The sequence below is a fragment of the Phocoena phocoena genome, chromosome 14, assembly GCF_963924675.1.
Source record: "Phocoena phocoena chromosome 14, mPhoPho1.1, whole genome shotgun sequence".
Classification (NCBI taxonomy): domain Eukaryota; kingdom Metazoa; phylum Chordata; class Mammalia; order Artiodactyla; family Phocoenidae; genus Phocoena; species Phocoena phocoena.
Window position 1 is genome coordinate 55,597,556 of NC_089232.1, and position 27,492 is coordinate 55,625,047.

At 44.6% G+C, this 27,492-nt stretch overlaps 1 protein-coding gene across 2 annotated transcripts; it reads left to right on the forward strand.

Annotated features, from left to right (window-relative positions):
• Nucleotides 1–3,467: 3,467 nt before the first annotated feature.
• On the forward strand, nucleotides 3,468–26,848 carry KCNG3 (potassium voltage-gated channel modifier subfamily G member 3). Of its 2 annotated transcripts, none has more exons than XM_065891563.1 (2): nucleotides 3,468–4,132; nucleotides 26,203–26,848. In XM_065891563.1, exons 1-2 carry the CDS (start codon nucleotides 3,468–3,470, stop codon nucleotides 26,846–26,848), a joined length of 1,311 nt encoding a protein of 436 aa, XP_065747635.1. The 2 variants fall into 2 exon arrangements, with proteins under 2 accessions (XP_065747635.1, XP_065747636.1); XM_065891564.1 differs by having other exon boundaries at nucleotides 3,468–4,099.
• The last annotated feature ends 644 nt before the right edge of the window (nucleotides 26,849–27,492 follow it).

A 27,492-nucleotide genomic window follows, 5' to 3' on the forward strand; every position in this document is an offset into this window, starting at 1 on the left:
TCCCTCTTGCATCCCCCTCCCACACTCCCTATTCCATCCCTCTAGGTGGACACAAAGCACCGAGCAGATCTCCCTGTGCTATGCGGCTGCTTCCCACTAGCTATCTATTTTACATTTGGTAGTGTATATATGTCCATGCCACTCTCTCACTTCGTTCCAGCTTACCCTTCCCCCTTCCCGTGTCCTCAAGTCCATTCTCTATGTCTGAGTCTTTATTCCTGTCCTGCCCCTAGGTTCATCAGAACCTTTTTTTATTTTTCAGATTCCATGTATATGTGTTAGCATACGGTATTTGTTTTTCTCTTTCTGACTTACTTCACTCTGTATGACAGACTCTAGGTCCATCCACCTCACTACAAATAACTCAATTTCGTTTCTTTTTATGGCTGAGTAATATTCCATTGCATATATGAGCCACATCTTCTTTATCCATTCATCTGTTGATGGACATTTAGGTTGCTTCCATGTCCTGGCTATTGTAAATAGAGCTGCAATGAACATTGTGGTACATGACTCTTTTTGAATTATGGTTTTCTCAGGGTATATGCCCAGTAGTGGGATGGCTGGGTCTATGGTAGTTCTATCTTTAGTTTTTTGAGGAACCTCCATACTGTCCTCCATAGTGGCTGTATCAATTTACATTCCCACCAACGGTACAAGAGGGTTTGTTTTCTAAGCTCAAATTTAATTTAAAATATGATATTTCTTCAGCTGGTTCAATCAACAGATTTTAAAGGGATTTTAGATAGAGAACATAGGAAGTAAATATAGTAGCGTTGAAATGAATAATTAACAAAATAGTTGTTCTGTGTTCTGCTGCCTGTGACACTTCTAGAAGCCAGGCTCTTCACTCTGCTAGCAACTGCAAACTTTTCTCCATCCTCATATCCTATAACAAATCCATTTCCAAGCCCTGCTGAGTTCTTGGTCTCAGTGTTTCTCAGAAATAACCCTTCCTCATCTACAAAGATTTAGGGGTGGGGTTCCCATTCCTTGGTTGCAGAAGTGGCCTTCTCCTGAGGGCAAATGGCTCTTCCTGAGATAAAGTTGGTTCTATTATTAAAACCTTCAGGGATCCCATTAGCTTGTAGGATGAAATCTAAATTCTACAGTGGAGATCCCCATCCTTTCAGCCAAGCAAATGCATTAGCTTTTTTACAGACTTTAGTCCTCCACACCCGAGATTTTGCTACTCGGCAGGCTCTCCTCTTTCTCTCTGCCAGTTTATGACCATCACCTCCTTTGATTCTGTCTTGAAACATTTCATTCAGAATGTTTTCCTGGGTTAGTAGATATTTAGCAAGTAAACAACTTCCGTTTTTGAGTTTTTAATCACATTAAGTGAATTTAAGATAAATTATCCAAGTCTAGGGATAATATCCAAGTCTAGGGAAAAACAACTTATAGAGATTTTCATTCTTTAAGAAATCACCCAACAAGGAAATATATTCAATATCTTGAAAAAACCTTTAATGGAAAATAATCTGAAAAAATTATAGACATATCATCTATCTATATCTAACTGAATCACTTTGCTGTAACTTGGAACATTGTAAATCAACTTTACTTCAGTTAAAAGGAAAAAAGCACACAAAAAAATCACCCAGAGTGATTTTACTTTGTGAGGAGAGAGCACTTCAATTTTTAGGTGTATGCTTTTTCGCTAGGAATCCACATTAGAATCAGAGCAAAACGACTCTTGATGGTGACCTCTAGTGGGCAGGGGACAATCCTACGAAATTATGAAAAGTGAAGGGCAAAGTAAAACCTTTCCCAAGTAACCAGCTGGGTTTACTCTGAGGTCAGAAGACCGCATCCACTCCATCCCACCCCACTCATATTTTCTTCCAGTACTTGTTTTACATTTAACATAGCTTGCCTTACAACTCACCTGTTTCGCCTCTGGCGGGTACTGCGCGGGCAGGGCTGCCTGTATCGGGTGCTGTGTGAATTGCTGGGAGCAATTTAAAATAATCCCTGCCAAATGGAGCCCCCTCCCAGAGCATCGAGCAGTGCCCAGGGCAATTCGCTCTTCAGAGCCTTAAAGGGCTCTTCAAGCTCCGAGGGCCGGTGCTGCAGCCGACTTGGAGGTGCATGGGGGAAATCAAGACATTATGAAAAGGAGGAGGCAGACGAAGGCAATGCGAAATTCTGTTCTTGCCAGTGGCAAGGCAATTCTCCCCAGACTTTCACGCCACTCCGCAGGAAGCGTCATGAGAGGGTCCAGCGGCGCTACACTTCGGCGCTCTTTTAGGACCCGCGCCCCAGAAAGCGGGGGCTGGAGCCGCTCCCCTCCGAGACAGGGCAGGCGTGAAGGCGGCACCGAGACTGGGTGCTGGGATGTGTGGCCGCCTTCGGAGCACGCGGTACGTGTCTCCGCGCCGGGAGAGGAAGAACAAAGTCGGCAAGAAAAGAATTGCTGGGGTGCCTTGTCTGAGAAATCCTTTGGGGCGGTCTCAGAAACCGAGCTGGGCTCCGAATAGCTTCTGCAAAAAGCTCTCCCAACGCCGTCTGTCCCCGCCCCTCATATCCCGCACCCCAGTCCTCACTCCTCCTTACCTTCCTGTCGCCTCCCTTTGGGGGCCTTTAAAAGGGCCCTTGGAGACTCCCCAAGTCATCCCGATGGTCCGGGGCGGGACGCCGGAGCCGAGACCCCGGCCGCGGGGCTTTGCTACCCCTTCCACCCGGGGCTCCAGGCTCGGCGCATCCCTGCTCCGCAGACCCCTCCTGGCCACTGGGGGCGGGAGCGGAGGGGGAGGACGGCGTCACGAGGCGGGGAGCCCGAGGTCCAGGGAGGGGCTCCGGGGAATCCCAGCCCGAGCGAGGTGAGGGCGCGGATGGGAAGAGGAGGGCGGCGCGAGGAGGGAGGTGAGCAGAGCGGAGCCAGGAGGCAAGGAGGGGGAACCGCGAGGAGGCCCCGCCCCCGCCTCTCGGAGCCGGCTCTTCGCCGCCTCCGAACCCGCTCGCTTTACCTCTTGCCTCTGGACGGTGGTGGGGCGCTAGCTGGAGCCGCGGCCGGAGGGAGCGCCAGGGACCCGGAGACATCCAGCGCCAGCGCCTCCTCTCGGCACGCACGCCCCCCAGGGGGGAAAGCGCCGCCGCCTTGAAAGGGCACCCCGGCCTCGGAGGGGGCATCCCTCAGACGCGAGGGGCGGCGGCGCTGGCAGCTTCGTTCTCGGCCCGTGGGGCACAGCGCTGGCGCCAGAAGGGACTCCCCGGCCACCTACAGGTACTGCCGTGCTGAGGGAGCGTCGCTAGCAGCCACGCCGGACTGCCAAAGGGGCTAGAGCCGAGGGGCTCCCGGGCCAGCGAAGGGCAGCAGCGGAGCACGGAGGGAGAGCCGGCGGGACAGCCTGCGGGGCCCGACGGCGCGCTCCCCGGTCGGCCAACGGCAGGCAGGCCCCGCGCGGCGGCCGGGGGGCCGGCGGCGGCGCCGTCGGGCTTCGGGGCCCTCTGGGCTGCCAGCCATGACCTACAGGCGCAGCGGGGCGGCCTCGGTGGTGCTGAACGTGGGCGGCGCCCGGTACTCGCTGTCCCGGGAGCTACTGAAGGACTTCCCGCTGCGCCGCGTGAGCCGGCTGCACGGCTGTCGCTCGGAGCGCGACGTGCTCGAGGTGTGCGACGACTACGACCGCGAGCGCAACGAGTACTTCTTTGACCGGCACTCAGAGGCCTTCGGCTTCATTCTGCTATACGTGCGCGGCCACGGCAAGCTGCGCTTCGCGCCGCGGATGTGCGAGCTCTCCTTCTACAATGAGATGATCTACTGGGGCCTGGAGGGCGCGCACCTCGAGTACTGCTGCCAGCGCCGCCTCGACGACCGCATGTCCGACACCTACACCTTCTACACGGCCGAAGAGCCGGGCGCGCTGGGCCGCGACGAGGCGCGACCCGGCGGTGCCGAGGCGGCCCCCTCCCGGCGCTGGCTGGAGCGCATGCGGCGGACCTTCGAGGAGCCCACGTCGTCCTTGGCCGCGCAGATCCTGGCCAGCGTGTCGGTGGTGTTCGTGATCGTGTCCATGGTGGTGCTGTGCGCCAGCACACTGCCCGACTGGCGCGCCGCGGCGGCCGACAACCGCAGCCTGGATGACCGGAGCAGGTACTCCGCCGGCCCTGGGAGGGAGCCCTCCGGGTAGGACGCACTGCTTCTTTGCCCGTCCTGTCCGTCCTGTCGAGTCTGTCCGTCCCGTCCGTCGGTCCAGTCTCCGTCCTGTTTGCCTCCGGGAGGCCAAGCCAGGCCGGGTTCTGGGCCGAGCGCGGCCACAGGCGCGGCGAGCCAAGGGGTGGGTTGGTCCTCACTACCCCCCACCCCACCCCGCTTTCCCCAGCTCTAGCCGGCTCTGGTACGCCCACTAGACGCCCCTCCTGAGGGCGAATCGCCAGCCTTGGGGAGACGCAGATAGAGATGAACAAGCCTCCCATGTTTGTAGTTTACTTTTGAGCAAATTAGCAACCGGTTAATTAGATTTCTCTAAACTTTTATCGTTAGTATTCAACAATTTAACCTTGGGCTAAGAGCAGTTTGAATTATTTGCCAATTTCTGATGGTGTTTGAAAAGATGAAGCCTTGTTATCATGATGTGGTCTGCTGTACACTTTCCACACACTCTATATACTCTGCATAACATTAGTTGTAATGGAATTTTTATAAAGGAGACTAATTTAGCGATAGACTCTAAATAATGGTTGTCCGTGCCCTTTTCCTCTTCTTTTCCTACCAAGTATGGAGTTAGCAAAGCACCTGTCCACCGTTTGTTACCAAAGATTCACACTGTAACTTCCGGAAGATCTTCAGGCTGGGGAGGGAAAAAACCATGGGAAACTGCCCCTAAGTTCAGAAACAGTATCCAGTATTTAATGGTTTTTCTTTTCACTTTAGTAGGATGAAAGGAAAATATTTTGATCTTTCCTTTGATAGTGCTTACCTTTCAATAGTGATAGCATACTTCTGTTTTTAGTACTAGTGAGTGTATTTTGCATATTTGGTGGGAGGAATAAACAGTAAAGTTGGGCTTTCAAGGGAGACAGCCTCTTTGGGCACAAACACAAAATTGTATCATGTGTTTTACCTTGGATCCTCTTTTAAGATTCACTCTCCATTCATTTAAAAAATTTGGTTGCTTGCCTGGTAATCTTTTCCTGATAGACATGTGCATGGTTCCACTGGTGCTATGTGCCTTGATACTGGAGTGGATTACTTCCACATAATATTCTTCCTTTGGAGACTAAAGATTTTTATTTAAATTTAGGAAGTAAATAAACTATCTGGGACCATGGAGTCCATTACTGATATGCTATCTTGACATGAAATCTAAGACACATGCTTTGAAAGGAAATTAATTAGAAAACTCATTTTGTTTAATGTATTAGTTTCTGAGTTTTCAGTTTACAGATAAGAATTACTTATTTGGTACTACATCAGTACAATGAAATTAATTTATGTACTTATGAAAGAAATGAGAGACATGAATAATAATTTTAGGGGGAAAGAGAGAAAGAAACCAAAAAGGGAAGAGACAGATGGAAAAGAGGAAGACTGCAAAAGAAGTAAAGGAAGAAGATAAATGTTTAATTTGTGTATATGTATTTTATGTATGTATATAATTATTCACGTCAGAACTGTTTCCTAGATACGCAGATATTTCAGGCAGAGACATGTTTTTCTTGGCTTAATGGCCCAGTTTTAAGCTTCACTCTGAGTGTAGGTATATGAAAACCATTATCTGTAATCCCAAACAGATAAACTGAGGGATGACTGAATGACTTGAGGAGTCTGCATATTACAGAGGGAGCCTCCCACAGGCCCCCTCCAACAGACAACTAAGGTGGTACTTTGAGAATAGTGTCTCAAACCCTGTTTGCTTGTGGTTGCTGAAATTAGTCTTCCTAAAACATCTTTCTGATCATATTTCTGATCATATTCTGATCATCTCCCAAATGAAGTCGGAACTTCTCTCTTTGCCTTCAAGGCTCTTTACCTTTGGTTTGTTTTGTTTTGTCTTGTTTTGTTTAGCCGCGCTGCGTGGCTTATAGGATTTTTAGTTCCCCGACCAGGGATCGAATACTGGCCCTTGGCAGTGAGAGTGTGGAGTCCTAACCACTGGACGCCAGGGAATTCCCCAAGGCTTTTTAAAATTTTTTTATTTATTTATTTTTGGCTGCATTGGGTCTACATTGCTGCACTCAAGCTTTCTCTAGCTGCGGCCAGCGGGGTTTACTCTTTTTTGTGGTGCGCGGGCTTCTCATTGCGGTGGCTTCTGTTGTTGCGGAGCACGGGCTCTAGGCATGAAGGCTTCAGTAGTTGTGGCTTGTGGGCTCAGTAGTTGTGGCTTGCGGACTCTAGAGCACAGGCTCAGCAGTTGTGGAGCCCAGACTTAGTTGCTCCGTGGCATGTGGACCAGGGCTCGAACCTGTGTCCCCTGCATTGGCAGGCAGATTCTTAACCACTGGGCCACCAGGGAAGTCCCTCCCCAAGGCTTTTTGCCCGTTAACCACAATCTGCCTTTGTTGACTTACCCACTGTAATTTGCAAGCGTCTTTTGAGTATCTGCTGTGTTCAAGGTACTCTCGGTATTCCAAATATTGTAACATTTTTCGGTGAGGAAACCGTGTCAAGCTGGCAACTGATGTAGGAATCAGAGGCACAGTTGATCAACAATTGGGTTGAGTTGTTCTGGGAAGGTCTCAAGGTGGGAGAGGATGGAAACAAGCTGTCTTTGGAAGGTTGCAGAGGTTGTGCACTGCCCAACACTGGCAGGTGGTATCATTTATGTAAACTACAGTGTTTGAAACCTGTACAATCATGTGTACCCCACCTGGGAACAAAATACGGAGATTTTCCAGGTAATAGGAACATCTAGGGCCTAGGCATGACATTTGTATATTATGTTTAGGGAGTGTGAGTCCAGTGATGGAGTGAGAGATGGAGACAGGGCAATGTTAGAAGGCCTGGAATGAGAGGGAGAATAATTTTATTTTGCAGGCAGTGGTTAGCTGTTGGCAAGTTTGGGGTGAGTGGATCATGAGTATAAAGTAACAAATGTCATGAGTTGTACACCATAAATTGGAGATGGTGGAGACTGGAAATAGGAGGATTAATTTGGAGATTTTTGCAGAGGGAGGGAATGAGAGCTTGGATTGCTTTGAGGTTGGTGAGAATGGAGATGAAATGACAACTCTGGGAGATAGTAGGAAGAATCAAAATAAATCCAGGGCATTGGAAGGATACAGGCTCAGGGACTGAGTAAGTGGATTTCCAGGAGCTAGGAGCACTCCCTGCCACCTGCAGGCTCCATTTGTCCAGACCAGCCTGTTCACTTGTTCCTGAACCACCTGGATGTCCCTTACTGTGCAGTCAGTCCCTTGCCTATTGAAATTAGATCATCCATCAAGCCCAACTCTGATTCTGTTTCCCTTTTGAAGCGTTTCCTGACTACCCTAGTAGATGTGATATTTCCTCCTGAGTTTCTTGAGAGACTGCTTACTTGTGTGACTCATTTGGCAGCTGTAATATCCTTCCTAGCATGGTGGTTATTTTTTTATATAACCATGTCTTAACCACCAAACTAGATGAGATGAAAAGCCCTAGAAGGCATCTAAATTCTCTTATATTGTACTATTTATTATGATAGCATCTTTTAGAAAAAACTATTATTCAGGCACAATAAATATCTATTGTTTATCTTATATTTCAAAATATAACCTTCCAGGAATGTATCTTCTCTTGCATAGATTGAAGAGTTCTGTGGGTTAAGGCTGAGGCATTCAGGTGGTGGAACTCTTAGTTGAGGAGAATGGGGTCCTGTGCTAGAATGAGAAAAAAGTCTGTTAAGTCAGGGAGTCATTATTTATCAAGTACTTACTGTGCAAAAGGAATAAAGATAAGAATATATGGCTTGGGGACTTCCCTGGCGGTCCAGTGGTTAAGACCTGACCCTTTCACTGCCAGGGTGGGTTCAATCCCTGGTGGGGAGCTAAGATCCGGGAACCAAGACCCTGTAAACCACTCTGCGCAGTCAAAAAACAACAGAAAATCCCAAGAACTGCTCAGTTCTTTTATGCAGCTGCATGACGTTCCATTGTATGAACGTCTGATAATTTCTGGACACTTAACATTGTTTCTTGTCTGTAGGGAATGCTGTAGCGAATATCCTTGTACATAATTTTGCTTTCATGAAAGTATATCCATAGGATAAATGCCTGAAAGTAAGTCATTGGGTCAAAGGACATTTGTACTTGCCTTTTTTTTTTTTTTTTTGCGGTACGCGGGCCTCTCACTGCTGCGGTCCCTCCCGCTGCGGAGCACAGGCTCCGGACGCACAGGCTGAGCGGCCATGGCTCACGGGCCCAGCCGCCCCGCGGCATGTGGGATCCTCCTGGACCGGGGCACGAACCCGTGTCTCCTGCATCGGCAGGCGGACTCTCAACCACTGTGCCACCAGGGAAGCCCTGTACTTGCCTTTTAAAAAATTATATATATATAATTTTTAAAATTTTTATTGAAATATAATTGATTTACAATGTTGTGTTAGTTTCAGGTATACAGCAAAGTGATTCAGTAACATATATATGTATTCTTTTTTAGATTCTTTTCCTTTATAGTTATTACAAGATATTGAATATAATTCCTAATGCTACAGTAGGTCCTTGCTGGTTATCTACTCCATATTTTGTACTTGTCATTTTCATAGATAATTCCAAATTGCTCTGCAAAAAGTTGTATCAATTTATACTCCCACCAGCAGTGTGTGAGAGACCATGTTTTTTCATACTCTACAAAGCGTTATTACACTTTTGATTTTTTTTTTAGTTATTTCTGAGATACATATTTTAAAGTAATAACTAGAATTATGACTTATAACATACCTATACTTTTGATTTTTTATCATGCTGGAAGGTGAAAAATGGTGTCTAGTAGTTTTAATTTATTTTTGCCTTGAGTAAAAATGTGCATCTTTACATATATTTAGGACTCACTTATTTTACTTTTCAATGAGCTGTGTAAATTTTGGCGATGACTTTCTTAGTTGGCGATTTTTAGAAAGAATTAAGAAATTAGCTCTTTGTTAATGACATGAGTTGCAAATATTTTGTTCTCTAATTTAGGACCCCATTCAAAGAAAACTACAGGGACTTCCCTCGAGGCACAGTGGTTAAGCATCCGCCTGCCAATGCAGGGGACACGGGTTCGAGCCCTGGTCCAGGAAGATCCCACATGCCGCGGAGCAACTAAGCACGTGTGCGACAACTACTAAGCCTGCACTCTAGAGCCTGCGAGCCACAGCTACTGAGCCCAAGTGCCACAACTACTGAAGCCCGCATGCCTAGAGCCCGTGCTCCACAACAAGAGAAGCCACTGCCATGAGAAGCCCCTGCTCACTGCAACTAGAGAACGCCTGCGCACAGAAACGAAGACCCAACGCAGCCAAAAATAAAATAAAAAAAAAAAAAAAAAAAAAAAAGCCTCTGTGCTTCCAATGCAGGGGGCTTGGGTTTAAAAAAATAATAAATAAATAAATTAAAAAAAAATAAAACATGGACCAGATATAAATAAGTTGTGCCTTTTACTTTTTGGTCCCTCAGTTTTCTCAGCAGCAGTGTTCTTTTTTTTTTTAACTTTTAAAAATTAATTAGTTAATTAATTTTATTTTTGGCTGTGTTGGGTCTTGCTGCACACGGGTTTTCTCTAGTTGCGGCGAGCAGGGGCTACTCTTCGTTGTGGTGCATGGGCATCTCACTGCGGTGGCTTCTCTTGTTGTGGAGCATGGGCTAGGTGTGTGGGCTTCAGTAGTTGCAGCGGGTGGGCTCAATTGTTGTGGCTCACAGGCTCTAGACCGCAGGCTCAGTAGTTGTGGCACACGGCCTTAGTTGCTCCGCGGCATGTAGGATCTTCCCGGACCAGGGCTTGAACCCATGTCCCCTGCATTGGCAGGTAGGTTCTTAACCACTGCACCACCAGGGAAGCCCAGCAGTGTTCTCTTTTGAGTTTTAAATCTCTTTAGCATGCAAAGCCTTGCTGTAATTTTAATCTGTTCTATAGAAATTATTTCTAAAAGTTGCTTTGTGTTGTGAGACTTTGAGATGTAAAGATATTTAAGTTTCTTTAGGTGTTATTTTAAGCCCAAGTTTAAAAAATGAAATAAAAATGAAACAGCAGGTGATAGAAATTTAAAACTCAACTGTATTATTTCTATTGCCTTTTAGGTCAATATTATATAAATTCAATAGGTTTTTTAAAGTACTTTAAAAATAAAAAGCAATATTTGAAACTGAAGATGAAAGTCTCAGTGCTTTTACTTTGCAGATAAGGTGGATATTTTCAGAAACCAGTAATTAATAGATCTCTGATAGGATTGAACATAACCCAGAACCTCAGTTAAAGTCTGTTCTTTCACAGTGGACTGTTTCTTTTAATATGTGTACAGGGTTTTTCTATCTGCTGCCAATTTTAGAATTCAGTGGAAACTTCCTTTTGTTAATACCTTTTCTTTAATCAAAGTGCTTTTTTTCTCCCTTTTGGTAAGCAAGTTATTTTAAACATTATTCTTTTTTTTTTTCAAATGAAAACTTTGCTCATTGGAAAAAAGTACGGTTCTAAGTGTTACAGAGTAAAGAGTAAACATGCCTCTTTCTCCTGCATCCTATTACCCAGTTTCTGAGTATTCTTCCAGAAATTTTCTTTGCATATATACAAATATACACACTACATATATATGAGTGTATATATGTGTATATCCACCATCCACATAATTATATATGCATATTATACAGATGTCTCTTATTTATTTATATATATATTTATTTATTTAACTGCACCGGGTCTTTGTTGCAGCAGGTGGGCTCCTTAGTTGTGGCATGCAAACTCTTAGTTGCAGCATGCATGTGGGATCTAGTTCCCTGACCAGGGATCAAACCTGGGCCCCGTGCATTGGGAGCATGGACTCTTATCCATGCATCACCAGGGAAGTCCCTACAGGTGTCTTTTAATTTTTTAAATAAATTTTTTTTTTTTTTATTTTATTTTTTGGCTGCGTTGGGTCTTTGTTGCTGTGCACGGGCTTTCTTTGGTTGCAGCAAGCGGGGGCTACTCTTTGTTGCAGTGCGCAGGCTTCTCATTGTAGTGGCTTCTCTTGTTGTGGACCACGGGCTCTAGGCACATGGGCTTCAGTAGTTGTGGCACACGGGCTCTAGAGTGTAGGCTCAGTAGTTGTGTCGCACGAGCTTAGTTGCTCTGTGGCACGTGGGATCTTCCCGGGCCAGGGCTTGAACCCATGTCCTCTGCATTGGCAGGCGGATTCTTTTTTTTTTTTTTTTTTGCCGTACGCGGGCCTCTCACTGCTGTGGCCTCTCCTGTTGCGGAGCGCAGGCCCAGCGGCCATGGCTCACGGGCCCAGCCGCTCCACTGCATGTGGGATCTTCCCGGACCGGGGCACAAACCCATGTCCCCTGCATCGGCAGGCAGGCTCTCAACCACTGCACCACCAGGGAAGCCCCCTTACAGGTGTCTTTTAAATTTATAACTGGGATCATTCTATAATCTTGTTTAGCAATTTGCTTTTTTCACTTAACATCTAGGAACTCTTTCCACATCAGTTAATATAAATCTTCCTCCTTCTTTTTAAAATTTCTCTAGTATTCCATTGTATAGATGGGCCATAGTTCATTTACAAGTGTCTGTCCTATCAATTATAGTAATGGCTGTAATAGTATTTATTGAATACTTATAATGTGCTAGTCACTTGTTAAAGTTTTACAATTATTTTATCATCTAAGCCTCATAATAATCCTACAAGGTAGCACCATTGTTATCCCCATTTTATGACTGAGATTTAGATAGATTAAGTAGCATGTCAGACTCACATAGTGGTTAAGTCGTGACCTGGCATTTGATTCCCAGGTCCCTGCTCTACTCTGCTGTGGAATGGTTAGCTCGACTGTAGTTTTTCAAAAATGCAAACAGGAGTGCAGAACACAGTCTTCTCCATGTTTCTTTGCAAATTGGTATAAGTGCATATGTTGGGTAAATTCCAAAGTGGAAAAATAGCTGGGGACTTCCCTGGTGGTGCAGTGGTTAAGAATCCGCCTGCCAACGCAGGGGACATGGGTTTGATTCCCGGTCCGGGAAGATCCCACATGCTGCGGAGCAACTAAGCCCGTGAGCCATAACTACTGAAGCCCGCATGCCACAACTACTGAAGCCCGCATGCCTAGAGCCCCGTGATCCTCAACAAGAGAAGCCACCGCAATGAGAAGCCTGCGCACCACAACGAAAGAGTAGCCCCCGCTCGCTGCAACTAGAGAAAGCCTGTGCACAGGAATGAAGACCCAACGCAACTCAAAATAAATAAATAAATTTATAAACAAACAAAAAAACCAGTGCCTTATACAATGGGCTTTTAAAACAAATTGTCCCTATTTCTCATTTAATCTGTATAATTTATTTAAATGGTGGATGTTGGTGCTTTAACATTTCTACAGCAAATGCTGTAAAGAATTATTTTTAACTTAGGAGACTATTGAAAATAAAGCAAAATTTAAGCATTTTTAAAAAATGTGATTTCTTTATGTCAATCAAAATTTGTTTTCTTTGAATACAATTACCAGAAACTTAAAAAGCAGAACAAATCAATCTGTGAAATAAAGGAAATACATGTTTTACGAAGGCAGAAGAGGAAGTTATGCATAAAACCATCATAGTCTTTCAGGCATGTAAAAAAGTATAGATTATAGTACATCGAGCGCCTGTGTACCTACCACCCATCTTAAGAAATAAAACATAAAAAGTACAGTTGAAGTCTACTAGGTGCCTTTTCCCGATTGAAATCACTTCCTTTTCCACAGATATAGCCACTTTCCTGACTTTGGTGTTATTATTTTATGCATTTAAAAACACTTTTAGGGACTTCCCTGGCAGTCCAGTGCTTAAGACTCTGTGCCCGCAATGCAAGGGGTGTGGGTTTGATCTCTGATCAGGGAACTAAGATCCTGCATGCACAGAGCGCAGCCAAAACAAACAAACAAACAAAAACACACTTTTTAAAAAATTAATTTATTTTTTGGCTGCTTTGTGTCTTCATTGCTGCATGGGAGCTTTCTCTAGTTGCAGCGAGCAGGGGCTACTCTTCATTGCGGTGTGCGGGCTTCTCATTGCAGTGGCTTCCCTTGTTGCAGAGCATGGGCTATAGGGGCACGGGCTTCAGCAGTTGTGGCACGCGGGCTCAGTAGTTGTGGCTCGCGGGATACAGAGCGCAGGCTCAGTAGTTGTAGCACACGGGCCTAGTTGCTCCGTGGCATGTGGGATCTTCCCGGGCCAGGGCTTGAACCCGTGTCCCCTGCATTGACAGGTGGATTCTTTACCACCAGGGAAGCCCATACATTTTTTTTAAAGGAAGCGCGTTTTAATCATTGCTCATAATTGGAATTAACGTAAACATGACAATGCTGAGTACAGCTACAAAAAAGTTCCTTAAGATAGTATGGATTCCCTGAAGAGAGATTTCTAATAGAGAAACCTGTCAGTAATCCAGGAAAGGAGGGACATACGGAATGTTCTGCCCCACAGTCTTCCAGGCTCATCCCAGAGCAAGGTGGGGCCCAGGGGAGGAGTCCAGACAGGCATAACGAGCCCTCCACTGGGATGACCCAGGCCCCAGGCCAGGGCATGTGTTGAAGGGGCGATGTGGGCCAGGCAGAAGGCCACGATTCTGTTCGTTGCCGAGTTCCACAGGGCTTCAAGCCTCTACAGGATTTCCGCAGCTTCGGGGTGTGGGTTGGGAAGCGGCCTGGGCACTTGGAGGTGATCTGGCCGCGTGTTTTTTGGCCTCCGCTGCTGCTGGCATCTCCTGGCTATTCAGGCCCTATTGTGCCCTGCAGTGTTTGTCTTTGGCCTCTTCTTGACTGTCGCTCCATCCTGGATTAGCCATTGGCTCCTGGACGTGCGGGTCTCACCAGTGTTTTTGGCCGCTCTCCACCTGGGGACCGTCTGCATGTCCGGTGCAGGCGTGACATGGCAGCCCACATGCACAGTAGTGCATGTTCCCGCAGAACTGGGGGCTTTGGCAGGAGGGGCGGCTCAGCGCAGGGAAGTTATCCAGAGCCCAGGCCCAGGCTTGTTCTCAGTTCAGGCCCAGTGGCATGTGGGGCTCTGGATGTGCCCTCCTCCAAGACAGCTATTCCAGGGTGTAGTATGCGGGGGCTTCCATGGCTTCAGCCTCCTCACCAGGCAGGGACGCCTAGCGGGTCTAAGCAAAGGGGCGAATCAAAAACACTTTTAATATATGCTTGTACATACATATGTATTTACACATAAAACATAGCATTGTTTTTGCATTTTTAAAACCGTTTTTAGGGACTTTCCTGGCGGTGCAGTAGTTAAGAATCCACCTGCCAATGCAGGGGACACGGGTTCGAGCCCTGGTCCGGGAAGATCCCACATGCTGCGGAGCAACTAAACCTGTGTGCCACAACTACTGAGCCTGTGCTCTAGAGCCCGTGAGCCACAACTACTGAGCCCACGTGCCACAACTACTGAAGCCCACGTGCCTAGAGCCCGTGCTGTGCAACAAGAGAAGCCACTGCGATGAGAAGCCTGCGCACTGCAACGAAGAGTAGTCCCTGCTTGCTGCAACTAGAGAAAGCCCGCATGCAACAACGAAGACCCAACACAGCCCCCCAAAATAATAATAAATAAATAAATAATTTTTTTAAAAAAGAAAGGAATTGGGGAGGAAAGGACTTGGGATTAGCAGATGTAAGCTATTTTATATAGGATGGATAAACAACAAGGTCCTACTATATAGCACAGGGAATTATATTCAATATCCTGTGATAAACCATAATGGAAAAAAATATTTAAAAAAGGAATGTCAGGGCTTCCCTGGTGGCACAGTGGTTGGAAGTCCGCCTGCCGATGCAGGGGACACGGGTTCGTGACCCGGTCCGGGAAAATCCCACATGCTGCGGAGTGGCTGGGCCCGTGAGCCATGGCCGCTGAGCCTGCGCGTCCAGAGCATGTGCTCTGCAACAGGAGAGGCCACAACAGTGAGAGGCCCGCGTATCGCAAAAAAAAAAAAAAAAAAAAAAGAATGTCAAAAAATAAATAAAAAAATAAAAAGAGAAAGTAGAAAAAAAAAAGAAAAGAATTGGTATCAGTTTTTATAAGATGATCATGTCTGAGGAGGATGGTCTCTAGATATCATTTCTTTTTTAAAAAATTCTTTTACTAATGCATTGCCAATGAAATTTAAAAAAGAAGGAGTAGAACCCATCGGGTAGTTGTATATGGATTGGGAACAGATCAATTCTTGCAGTGAGTTGATCTTCTTGCATCAGTATTTAGATGGATTAGTGTCTCTTTGGAGTGGAGGTGAAGGTGCTGGGGGAGATTATTGTACCTGCAGGATGAAGGGCGCCCACCTGGAGTGGAGAATGCTGGTGGCCTGGATGGGCTGGTTTTGATGGGTCTGGGTTTCTGTTGCTCTCATCTCTGGGAAGTTTTTTAGTAGTGAGAACCAGAACCGCAGATTTTGGGTCTCTCCACTTGTTATGTGTAGGTTCACCTAGAACATGGTGGTTTACTGAAAACTCATTCCTCAGCATCTGGTGAAGAAAAGCTGCCCTGGTGTCCCCGACTTTGAGAGCATCTGGTAGAGATACACAGAAATGTGGATGGTTTCTTCAGAGGCGGCCCAGAGCCAAGTCCTCGATTACAGGGTAATGAACACAAACACTGAAGCATGGTGTTGATGAAATTCTTTTCATAATTTGGCTCTGGAAAGATGATTTCTGTCTTTTCATCTGTTAGGAAAATCAAGAGACTGGTTCAGAGCGGCCATCTCTTTTTGTTTTTTTGTTTGTTTTTTTTGTTTTTGTTTTTGCAGTATGCGGGCCTCTCAGTGTTGTGGCCTCTCCCGTTGCAGAGCACAGGCTCCGGACGCGCAGGCTCAGCGGCCATGGCTCACGGGCTCAGCCGCTCCGCGGCATGTGGGATCCTCCCGGACCGGGGCACGAACCCGTGTCCCCTGCATCGGCAGGCGGACTTCCAACCACTGCACCACCAGGGGAGCCTGGCCATCTCTTGTAATAAGATTTTGCTGGGTGGTTTTCTTTTCTTCGCTTGCCTCGAGGCATCTGCCTGGTTCCCTCCGACCCACACATCTCTCCAAGGTCCAGGATGTTGTTGAAGGTCTGCTCGGTCTTGGGCCGTCTGCTCATATCCTTGCAGCTGCAGCTCTTCGTGCCCTTCACAGCCAGCCAGTGGCAGGGTCTTGTTGAAGTCTTCTGCCACCTATCCCCCATTTCATTTCATTTCATTATTTTGTTTCATTTCATTCCCGTCATCTGCCAGTTTGGGCCCTCCATTTCTCTTGCCTGTGTCGCAGCCTCCTGATTGTTCGCACCCTCCAGTCAGCCCGTAAACATCTGCCCGCTGTATATTCCCACAGTACACTTGGCCTCTTCCCAGCTCACAGGCCTGGCAATATGCCCAGCACATGGTAACCTCTTAAGAAATGCTTATTCAACAAATGAATCCACCTGTTGCCAAATCTTTAAGGGGTTCCCTTTGCCTTTAAAGCTATAACTTGACTTTGAAAATCTGTCAGCTTTGCCATAAGGCTTCAGTGTTGCCATAAGGCTTCCAGCCATAAATCCTACAATCACGCCTCTTTCCACTGCACATCTCACTTGGCAGCCCAGTGAGGATCCCTGTTCTCTGCGTACTATGCATTCAGTTGTGAGGGTTAAATGAATTAATATGTATACGTTTACAGAAAAATGCTTGGTACTTGAGTAAGTACCTAATGTATGTTTTTGTTTATTTTCATTACTGATCTAGAGTACAAAATAAAAATATATGAGTGGTATGGATTTTTTCTTTCTGTAAGGTAATTAAAATACATAAGAAAAAAATCAAGTTTTTTTTGTTTGTTTGATTCCTGCCTTTTTCCCCCATTGAACTTGTGGAGAAAACTTTTATAAGGACATGAAAGAGACTGTAGAGAATTTGGTGGACGGTGATGTAGTTTGTTGGAGATTTTTATTACACCATGTATCATCACACTGCATAGGCCTGCTAGAAATGCCTCATACGTTCAAGCCTGAAAGCTTAGGGTAGGAAGGGTGCAACTTTTCTTTTTGTGCTACTCCTGGGGCTGTGCTGGTTGATTCAAGCCACTGACAACTTCATCATGGTGATTGATCTTCTAGTTGGGCATGCTTTTCACTTTTTCTTTAAAATTTTTCTTAATTGGAAAAATAATATGTGCACATGGTAAATCATTTAACAGCACAAAAGGTAATAAAGTAGAACGTGAGTTTCCATCCTGCGGTCAGGCTCCCTCCCTAGAGGCAGCAACTGATATTAACAGTTTCTTAAGTATCCTTCCAATATACGCAGACACACACACACACACACACACGCACGCACACACAATTAGAGCATAATATATGTACTGGTCTGCACCTGTACATCTTGAAGACTGTTTCACATCAAAGCTCAGGAATGCACCTTAACTCTTTTTCGTGGCTACATGGCATAAGGTAGAGTCATAAAATTTCCAATGTCAATTTCATATGGTTCAACCTAATAACTTTAGGAAATACATTTATGTAATCAATCTCCTCGGACAGATGTTTATATATTTTTTTATCCTTGGGTATTACAAACAGTGGATCTCATTGTACATATTCTTATGTAAATATGCAAGTGTGTTTGTAGGATAAATTCCTAGAGTAGGTGGCTGGGTTTCATGTGCGGTATAAAGCTTGATAGGTTCTGCCAATTGCTCTTTTAAGTGGTTGTACCAGTTTATGCTACAGCCAGCAGTGTGTGAGAATATAGGCAGAATTCTTGGGAGAAGTGAGAATGAAAGGATGGAGCTTTCATTCTTGCCTTCTCTTTGCACTCAGGAAAACACTGACATGATCTCCTTTTGAGTGTGAAGGGAAGACTACAAGCCCAGAGATGGTTTGTAGTAATGATAATTATAGACACAATTTATTGAGCACTTACTATTATTTCATATTAATTCATTTAATTCTTAAGACAATCTGAGAGATAGGTCTTACAGTTATTCTCATCATTTAACCATTGAGGAAGATTCAGGAAGAGAGATTAAATAGCTTATCCATGGTTTCACAGCAAGTTACAAGTGGAGAAGGGCTCCTTGCTTCAGGAGCCTCCTATCTTCTCCCCTTCGTTGGACAGTTTCATGTACGTATTTTTATTTTGGGTAAGAAATACATAACATAAAATTTACCATCTTGCAAATCTGAAACTGTGTTAGAACCAGCAGTATGAAAAATGCTACTCTAACACGTAAACCATGGAGACTAAGAGATTGACATATTTAATAGTAACAATTAACATTGTCATAAAAGTCATTAGCATTTTCAGATGTTCCTTAGTGCTTCAAAGCCCAGTAGATCCGTGTTTTATTACCTGTGCCACTGCAATTTCTTAGTTGTGTGAACTTGGAAAAGATGTTTGACTTTTTAACTTCAGTTTTGTAATCTGTAATATGGAGATATTAGGGGAAATACCCGTTAAACAACAACTTGTCTTTTTCCTCTTCCCTCAGCCCCTGGTAACCACCATTCTATTTTCTGTTTCTCTGAATTTTGACTACTTTAGATAACTCCTATAGGTAGAATCATACAGTCTTTGTCTTTGTGTGTGTGTGTGACTGGGTATCTTTCACTTAGTATAACGTCCTGAAGGTTCATCCATTTATTAGCATGTGACAGGATTTTCTTCCTTTGTAAAGCTGAATAATATTCCATTGTAAGACTGTGACACATTCTATTTATGGAGTCATTCATTAATGGACATTTGGGTTGCTTCCACCTGTTGGCTGTTGTGAATAGTGTTGCTATGAACACAGGTGTGTAAATATCTCTTTAACACCCTGCTTTTAGTTCTTTTGGATATATAACCAGAAGTGGGATTGCTGGATGATATGGAAGCTCTGTTTTTAATTTTTTTTTTTTTTTTTTTTTTTGCGATACGCGGGCCTCTCACTGTTGTAGCCTCTCCCGTTGCGGAGCACAGGCTCCAGACGCGCAAGCTCAGCGGCCATGGCTCACGGGCCCAGCCGCTCCGTGGCATGTGGGATCTTCCCAGACCGGGGCACGAACCCGCGTCCCCTGCATTGGCAGGCGGACTCTCAACCACTGAGCCACCAGGGAAGCCCTGTTTTTAATTTTTTGAGGAACCTCCGTACCACAGCTGCTGCACTATTTTACAATCCTACCAACAGTACACAGAGATTTTAATTTCACCACGTCCTCATCAATACTTGTTTTCTGGTTTTTGTTTCTAATAGTAGGTGTCCTGATGTGTGTGAGGTGATACCTTCGGATTGGTTTTGATTGCATTTCTCAGATGATTAGTGATGTTGAGCATCTTTTCAAATGCTTGCCGGCCATTTGTATACCATCTTTGAGAAGTGTCTGTGCAAGTCCTTTGCTCATTTTTAAATTGGGTTATTTGATTTTTTTGTTGTTGAGTTGTAGGGGTTCGATATGTATTCTGGATATTAATCCCTTATCAGATATATGATTTGCAAATATTTTCCCCTATTCTGTAGCTTGCCTTTTCACTCTGTTGATTGTGTCTTTTGAGGCACAAAAACTTTTAAGTTCGATGTAGCCCTATTTGTCTATTTTCGTTTTTGTTGTTTGTTCTTTTGGTGTCATAGCCAAGAAATCGTGGCCAAGTCCAATGTCATGAAGCTTTTCCCCTATGTTTTCTTCTAGGAATTTTAAAAAAACTTGTTTTAGGTCTTACATTTAGGCAGTTAATCCATGTTAAGTCAACTTTTGTACTTGGTGTAAGGTAAGGGTCCAACTCAATTCAGCACGATTGTTTGAAAAATCAAATTTATTTTTATTTATTTATTTTTGGCTGCACTGGGTCTTGGTTGCTGCGCCTGGGCTTTTCTCTAGTTGTGGCGAGCGGGGACCACCCCTCACCGCGGTGCACAGGCTTCCCATTGTGGTGGCTTCTCTTGTTGCGGAGCACGGGCCATGGCACGTGGGCTCAGCAGTTGTGACTTGCGGTCTCTAGAGAGCAGGCTCAGTAGTTGTGGCACACGGGCTTAGTTGCTCCACGGCATGTGGGATCTTCCCGGACCAGGGATTGAACCCGTGTCCCCTGCATTGGCAGGCAGATTCTTAACCACTGTGCCACCAAGGAAGTCCCCTCAGCACCATTTTTTGATGACAGGCTTCAGTTATCCCTTAAAGCTCCCAGAAGAGCCATTCCAGTCCTTCAAGTTCTGTCAAAGTCACTACGTTGTACTGGACAAAAAGCTGTTGAGCACTTGTATGTCTGATGGGAAGTAAGGGCAGGAGATACAAAGATGAATAAGGCAGGGAACTCTCAGGTGATGTGAATGCTTTATATCTTGATAGGAGTTTCAGTTATAGAGGTTACACATTTGTCAAACCTCAGTGAGTGTGCACATAAGGTTTGTGCATTCCATCATTGCATGTAAAGTTCAAATCAAAAGAAAAACATGAAACAAATATTGAACTCTGGTTAATAATATGCACTCTGAATTTTTTAGATGGAAGTGCACCGATATCTGGATTTATTTTAAAATGCATCCAAGAAAGAAAGGTTAATAGATGGATATAGGGGTGAATAGGTGATAAGCAAGTATATTTAAAATATTAATTAATTTGTTCCATGTGTGAAATTTTTCACAATAAAATGTTGAGTGAAAAAGATGAGAAGTTAGCACCCAGAGGGAGACTGATCTTCACCTCATACAACATAGTTAATGGCTTTTTATGTCCTGTCCTAGTCTTTTTTGCAGGCAGGAGGGGATGGTTAGCACTAAAAGCATTTGTTCTCCTGTGGAGCCTGTTTGTAAACCTCTGAGTCATTGCCAGAAGTGCCTTCTGTCCTGACGGATCAGTTAGGGGAATTAGAATGATTGCCAGCAAGTTTTGAGCTCCTCCAGTGCCTACGGAAGGGAATACATTTTACATCGTAACTTAGTACACAACTATATGTAACTGAAACAAAAGTTTTATGAAACTATACTTTGATGCACACTAGTATTTCTATTTAATTTCCAAAAAAACCCCTCCATCAATTTTGATCCATTAATGGGCTAAGAACCAGCAGTGTGAAAAATGCTGCTCTAATACATCAACCATGGAGACCAAGAGATTGACGTATATAATTTAATATTAACAATGAACATTGTCATAAAAATCATTAGCATTTTCAGATGTTCCTTAGTGCTTCAAAGCCCAATAGATCTGGGTTTCATTAGCTATGCCACTGCAGTTTCTTAGTTGTGTGATCTTAGAAGAGATGTTTAACTTTTCAGCCTCAGTTTTGTCATCTGTAAAATGGGGATATTAGGGGAAGGACACACTCCATAAAGTTCTTGAAAAGGGTTAAATGAGATGATGTCTACAAAGTGCTTAGCACATGCTCAACTGAAAGGCTCTCTCTCTCTCTCTCTCTCTCTCTCTCTCTCTCTCTCTATATATATATATATATATATATATGTATATATATGTATATATATATATATATTTAGCTGTGAATTCATGAGCTTCTATATGTTTGGGCCTCAAAAGAAATCAGAATGGGCTTCAAAGGATTCTGGTATCCTCAGTATCTTCTTCCGTTCTTTTTTTCAGTTTGTTTTTTATAGAAGTAGCCCTCGGAGTGCCCAGTCATTTGCTGTAGTGCTCAGTAAAACACAGCGCTTAAGTTTTCCAGCAGTTGCTGGAGGTGGCACTGGCAAGAGTGCCATTTGGAAACATGGGGAGTTTTGGCAGGCTTAGTGGTGTTTGTTGTTGGAGAATGCCTTGGCATAATCCTGGGTGAAAGAGGGATGCCTGGGGTTTCTCACTTATTCATCTCCTTAGCGTGGAATTCTGGATAAATTGTGTCTGACTTTGGGGGTGGGCAGGAGGAGCCCCGTGGGCCTCATTACAGATGGGTTTACCTCTTTGAAATTCCCTTACTGAGAGATTATTTAGTGTCATTTGGATTTCCTCCTTTTTAATCTGAACAATTTGGCTGCTGGTGGAAGTAATTAGCTGAAAATGTTCTGGTGTTTTTGGCACAATTAAAATTTTTACTCTTCTTGGGCTTCCCTGGTGGCTCAGTGGTTGAGAATCTGCCTGCCAATGCAGGGGACACGGGTTTGATCTCTGGTCCGGGAAGATCCCACATGCCGCGGAGCAGCTAAGCCCGTGCACCACGGCTACTGAGCCTGCGCTCTAGAGCCTGCGAGCCACAACTATTGAGCCCGCCCCACGACTACTGAAGCGCAGCCAAAAATAAATAAATAAATTTATTTAAAAAATCTTTTGGCTGTGTTGGGTCTTCGTTGCTGTGCGCAGGCTTTCTCTAGTTGCGGAGAGCGGGGGCTACTCTTCGTTGCGGTGCACGGGCTTCTCACTGTGGTGGCTTCTCTTGTTGCGGAGCACAGGCTTTAGGCGCACGGGCTTCAGTAGTCGTGACGTGGGCTCAGTAGTTGTGGCGCACGGGCTTTGTTGCTCCACGGCATGTGGGATCTTCCCGGACCAGGGCTCCAACCCGTGTACCCTGCATTGGCAGGCGGATTCTCAATCACTGCACCACCAGGGAAGCCCCTACTCTTCTTAATTTAATAGGATCTTAGGACTTTATTGCTGGGAGAGCCCTTAGAAGATCAGAGTGAGAAGAGCAGCAGGGCTCCCGGCATCAGGTCTAGTGCTCTTGCTCATGTCTGGCTAGAGAAGAGACAGTACTTTAGCTCGAGAACTGATAAAAACCACAGCCGATCAGAGAACACTATTGCTGTGACTGCTTTGTGCTCTTGCAATCCTTTTTGAGTGTGTATCTTATTACTTACTGAATTTACCAGTTGATTACTTAGGATAGCAACCAACTTAGAAATTCTGGTGGCTTAACACAACAAGGATTTATTGGTTGCTCACATACCATGTCCCATGTCCAATCAGAGTCAGGATGGGGAATGTCTGTCTTTCTTTGAACGTATACTCAGTGACTTGAGCTGGTAGGGACCCCACCATCTTGGAGCCACTTAGGACACATGCCTTTCAGGTTGCCGTGGCAGGGAAGAGAATTCACACCTACTCTTCCATGCCTCTGCCCAGAACTGTAGTCATTTTGCCCACAGCTCATAGATCAGAACTGGTCATGTGACCTTGCCTAACTGCAAGGGGCTAGAAATATGGGGGAACATATGGAGTATTTGATGAGCATTACCAGGGAGAAGGGATGCCTTTAATATGTTTATTAAAACTGAATATTGAAAAAATGCAGCCTCCTATCTTCTAGATCTACCAAGTTTCATTACCCTCCCAGTTTTCTAAGCCTCCGGGTTCATAGAGGTCATTATGGCAGCAGCTTTTACTGATAGCCTGGTGGGGATAGAGAAGCTGCTGCCAACCACAGAGTAATGGGGTCTCTGTGCAGAAGGGCAGGTAATACAATAGAGAAAGAAATAGGGGCAGCTGTGACCTCATCTGCTGACCTTCCTCACTGGGCGGTAGGTTGGATTACTTTCACTGTGGGCTGTATCTTCTTGCTTAGTTTGTGTGTAGGCTGAAGAATAATCCCTCCCTCCCCACAAAAGATATCAGGTCCTAATCCTTGGGAACCAGTGGATATTACCTTATATATCAAACGGGATGTTGCAGGTATGATTAAATTAAGAATCTTGAGATGGGAGATTGTCCTGGATTATCGCAGGGGCTCTGCATGCTATCATGTGTATCCTTACAAGGTGGAAGCAGAGGGAGATTTGACACGGTGAGCACAGAGGCAGAGATAGGAGTGATGTGGCCTCAAGCCAAGGAATGCCAACCAGGAGCTGGAAGAGGCAAGGAATGGATTCTCCCCTAGAGCCTCCGAAGGGAGTGGGCCCTACTAACACTTGATTTTGGCCCAATGATAATGATTTTGCACTTCTGACCTCTGGGTATTTGAAAAAATAAATTTCTGTTGTCTTAAGCTGCCAAGTTTGTGGTAATTTTTTTGTTGTTGTTGTTTTGTTTGTTTGTTTTTGCGGTACGCAGGCCTCTCACTGTTGTGGCCTCTCCCGTTGCGGAGCGCAGGCTCAGCGGCCATGGCTCACGGGCCCAGCCGCTCCGCGGCATGTGGGATCCTCCCGGATGGGGGCACGAACCCAAGTCCCCTGCATCGGCAGGCGGACTCTCAACCACTGCGCCACCAGGGAAGCCCTGTGGTAATTTTTTACAGCAGCCACAGGGAGTTAATATACTCAAGTTACCACTTTCTTGTTGGTCAGTGGTTCTTGCCCTACTGACAAGTGAGGAATTGGGACTGGAGTGAATACTGGGGAACCAAGTGACTGGGGAATAGGGTGAGAGTGAGAATTTTCTTTCTGTACTCTTTTTTTTTACCTTTGAAATTTAAACCATGTGAATGTACGACCTATTCAAGACATAAATCAAATTAATCTCTATGGCCCTAGGAACCTCCATAGTAGGGGAACATGGTTAATTTTATTTATTCATTTCCCTCAGAAGCATCCAGTGCAATCTGTGTTCTGTGCCATGCACTTTGGGTACTTCTTTTCAAAATGTTGCCCCACAGACCTTACCATCCCACCTGCTACATTTTCTTCTCTCTCCATCATACTTCTCATGTTTGGCTCTAGGTCAATAGTAAGACAGAATTATGTGGAGAAAAATGAATGATGGTATAAGGACTGTAACTTTAAATTTGAATTTTAAAATGTAATTTAATTATAATTTTTTAAATGCCATGTTTAAAACATTTTATTAGTCATATTTGTACTGTACTGTACAGACATGTACTGTAGTGCATTTTCTTTTCTAAAGCTACTGCATGAAATAACTGAAATAAAAATATTTACAAATAAAAAAGTGTAATTTAATGAGAAATTACCTTAGCATTACCTCTCACTCTGGGTCAGGGCTTCCTAACCACTGTGCTGAGGTTTAATTCCTCAGCCTTGGGGAGTGTGGGGCGAGGCTGGTGGCTTCCACTTCAGGAATGCTACCCCTTGACGCCAGTAGGCTATGTAGGTAATATTCTTTTCAACGTGTGCAGTGACATGGAAGGGTTGGTAAATACTGCTCTAGATTAAATGTGGCCCTATATTTTATTTATTTATTTATTTATTTATTTATTTATTTATGGCCGCGTTGGGTCTTCGTTGCTGTGCACGGGCTTTCTCTAGTTGCGGCGAGCGGGGGCTACTCTTCGCTGCCGTGTGTGGGCTTCACATTGCGGTGGCTTCTCTTGTTGTGGAGCACGGGCTCTAGGCTCTTGGGCTTCAGTAGTTGTGGCACGCGGGCTCAGTAGTTGGGGCTCACGGGCTTAGTGCTCCACGGCATGTGGGATCTTCCCGGAGCAGGGCTCAAACCTGTGTCCCCTGCATTGACAGGCGGATTCTTGACCACTGCGCCACCAGGGAAGTCCATGGCCCTATATTTTAAAGATACATGTTGAATCACAACAGCTATAGAAAACAAACAAACAAACTTGTTGGGTCTTAGTGATTGTTTGGCTCCACTGTAGTATTCCTCAGCCTTTTTTCCACTGTAACTACAGCTTGTGATGAGGATGGTCATGACCTGGTGCTCTCCTGGTGAGGGCACTGGCATTCCTGCAAAGCCCAAAAGGCAGGCTCAGATTCAGTGTCTCCCACACAAGCCTGTAGGAAAAAAAAAAAATACAGTAACATTTTCAGAGATGATCTTGAGTTCACTCCTATTTACCAAGAAGTAAATCATTGAAAACTTGGGTGTGTCCACTGTCTGTAGGAACCAAGTCCTTCTGACCTACCTAATAACTTACATCACAGTAGAGAACCACTGTCCTCATGGAATAACATTTCATAGTGTGGCGAGCTGAGTATCATTCAAGCCACCAAGTAAGAGAGAGATTTTTTTTTTAAGTATTAGTGACAACAAGCAAACAAATGTTTTTTTCAATGCTATTACAGGCCATATATAAATAAGAACTTCATCAAGTTCAGTTTTCATTTGTTGATGTATTTGTTGTTCTGTTGCATCCTGGTGGGTCTGATGATGTTGGTAATGCCGTCTGTTCTTTTATGTTTTCTGGAAAGGTAACTAAATGTGTATGTCAGTGTAGTACTATCTGACGAAATCTAAGAGCTATTAAAATGCTTAAAAATAAAATGATCAATTCTTCTTTTGTTCTCTTGACAGGATAATTGAAGCTATCTGCATAGGTTGGTTCACTGCAGAATGCATTGTGAGGTTCATCGTCTCCAAAAACAAGTGTGAGTTTGTCAAGAGACCCCTGAACATCATTGATTTACTGGCAATCACGCCGTATTACATCTCCGTGTTAATGACAGTATTTACGGGCGAGAACTCTCAACTCCAGAGGGCTGGAGTCACCTTGAGGGTGCTTAGAATGATGAGGATTTTTTGGGTGATTAAGCTTGCCCGTCACTTCATTGGTCTTCAGACACTTGGTTTGACTCTCAAACGATGTTACCGAGAGATGGTTATGTTGCTTGTCTTCATTTGTGTTGCCATGGCAATCTTTAGTGCACTTTCTCAGCTTCTTGAACATGGGTTGGACCTGGAAACATCCAACAAGGACTTCGCCAGCATCCCTGCTGCCTGCTGGTGGGTGATTATCTCTATGACTACAGTTGGCTATGGAGATATGTATCCTATCACAATGCCTGGAAGAATTCTTGGAGGAGTTTGTGTTGTCAGTGGAATCGTTTTATTGGCATTACCTATCACTTTTATCTACCATAGCTTCGTGCAGTGTTATCATGAGCTCAAGTTTAGATCAGCTAGATATAGTAGGAGCCTCTCCGCTGAGTTCCTAAATTAACGCATTGCAAATCATCTTGCATACACTTCATTTGATCGAGTTGACGCTACTTCATATTCATGCATTTCTCGTTGGGTGAGCACTGCAGTGGTACTGTCATCACCTTGGTAGAGTTAAAACTGTCCTTCCCAGCTGAAGGGGTAAAGCAGTTTACTTATTATGGAGTAAATATGATTGAGACTGCACAGGAAAAGGAATGACTCCTAGAGTAAATTTTAGGATCCTGTTTTATTTAGACTTGTCTCTTCCTTGCCTTGAACAATTACACGTTTTGTGTTTGTTGTAAAGTATATTATTTGAACATTTTAAAACCGAAAGCTACTATTTTCCAAATGTTTTTCCGTCTTGTGAATGCAGAGGAAGCTTGGAAGTTATAGTGTTTTTTGTTGGAGAGTAACATTTTCATTTCTAAATGTTTTATAATCTCTCATATCAATGTCAGAAGTACCCTGGAAACATATGTCAGATGCAGGAAGTGTTTAACAACTACTTTAAAAATTTGGCCACATTTTAAACTGTATAGTGGAGCTAGTAGATACAAGCAAGAATAGTATTTGAAAAACTTCTCCAGCATATTTCTCAATTATCTGATTTATGTTTGCTTCTATTATTCACCTTATCATACAGCTTCATATGGAAGATTG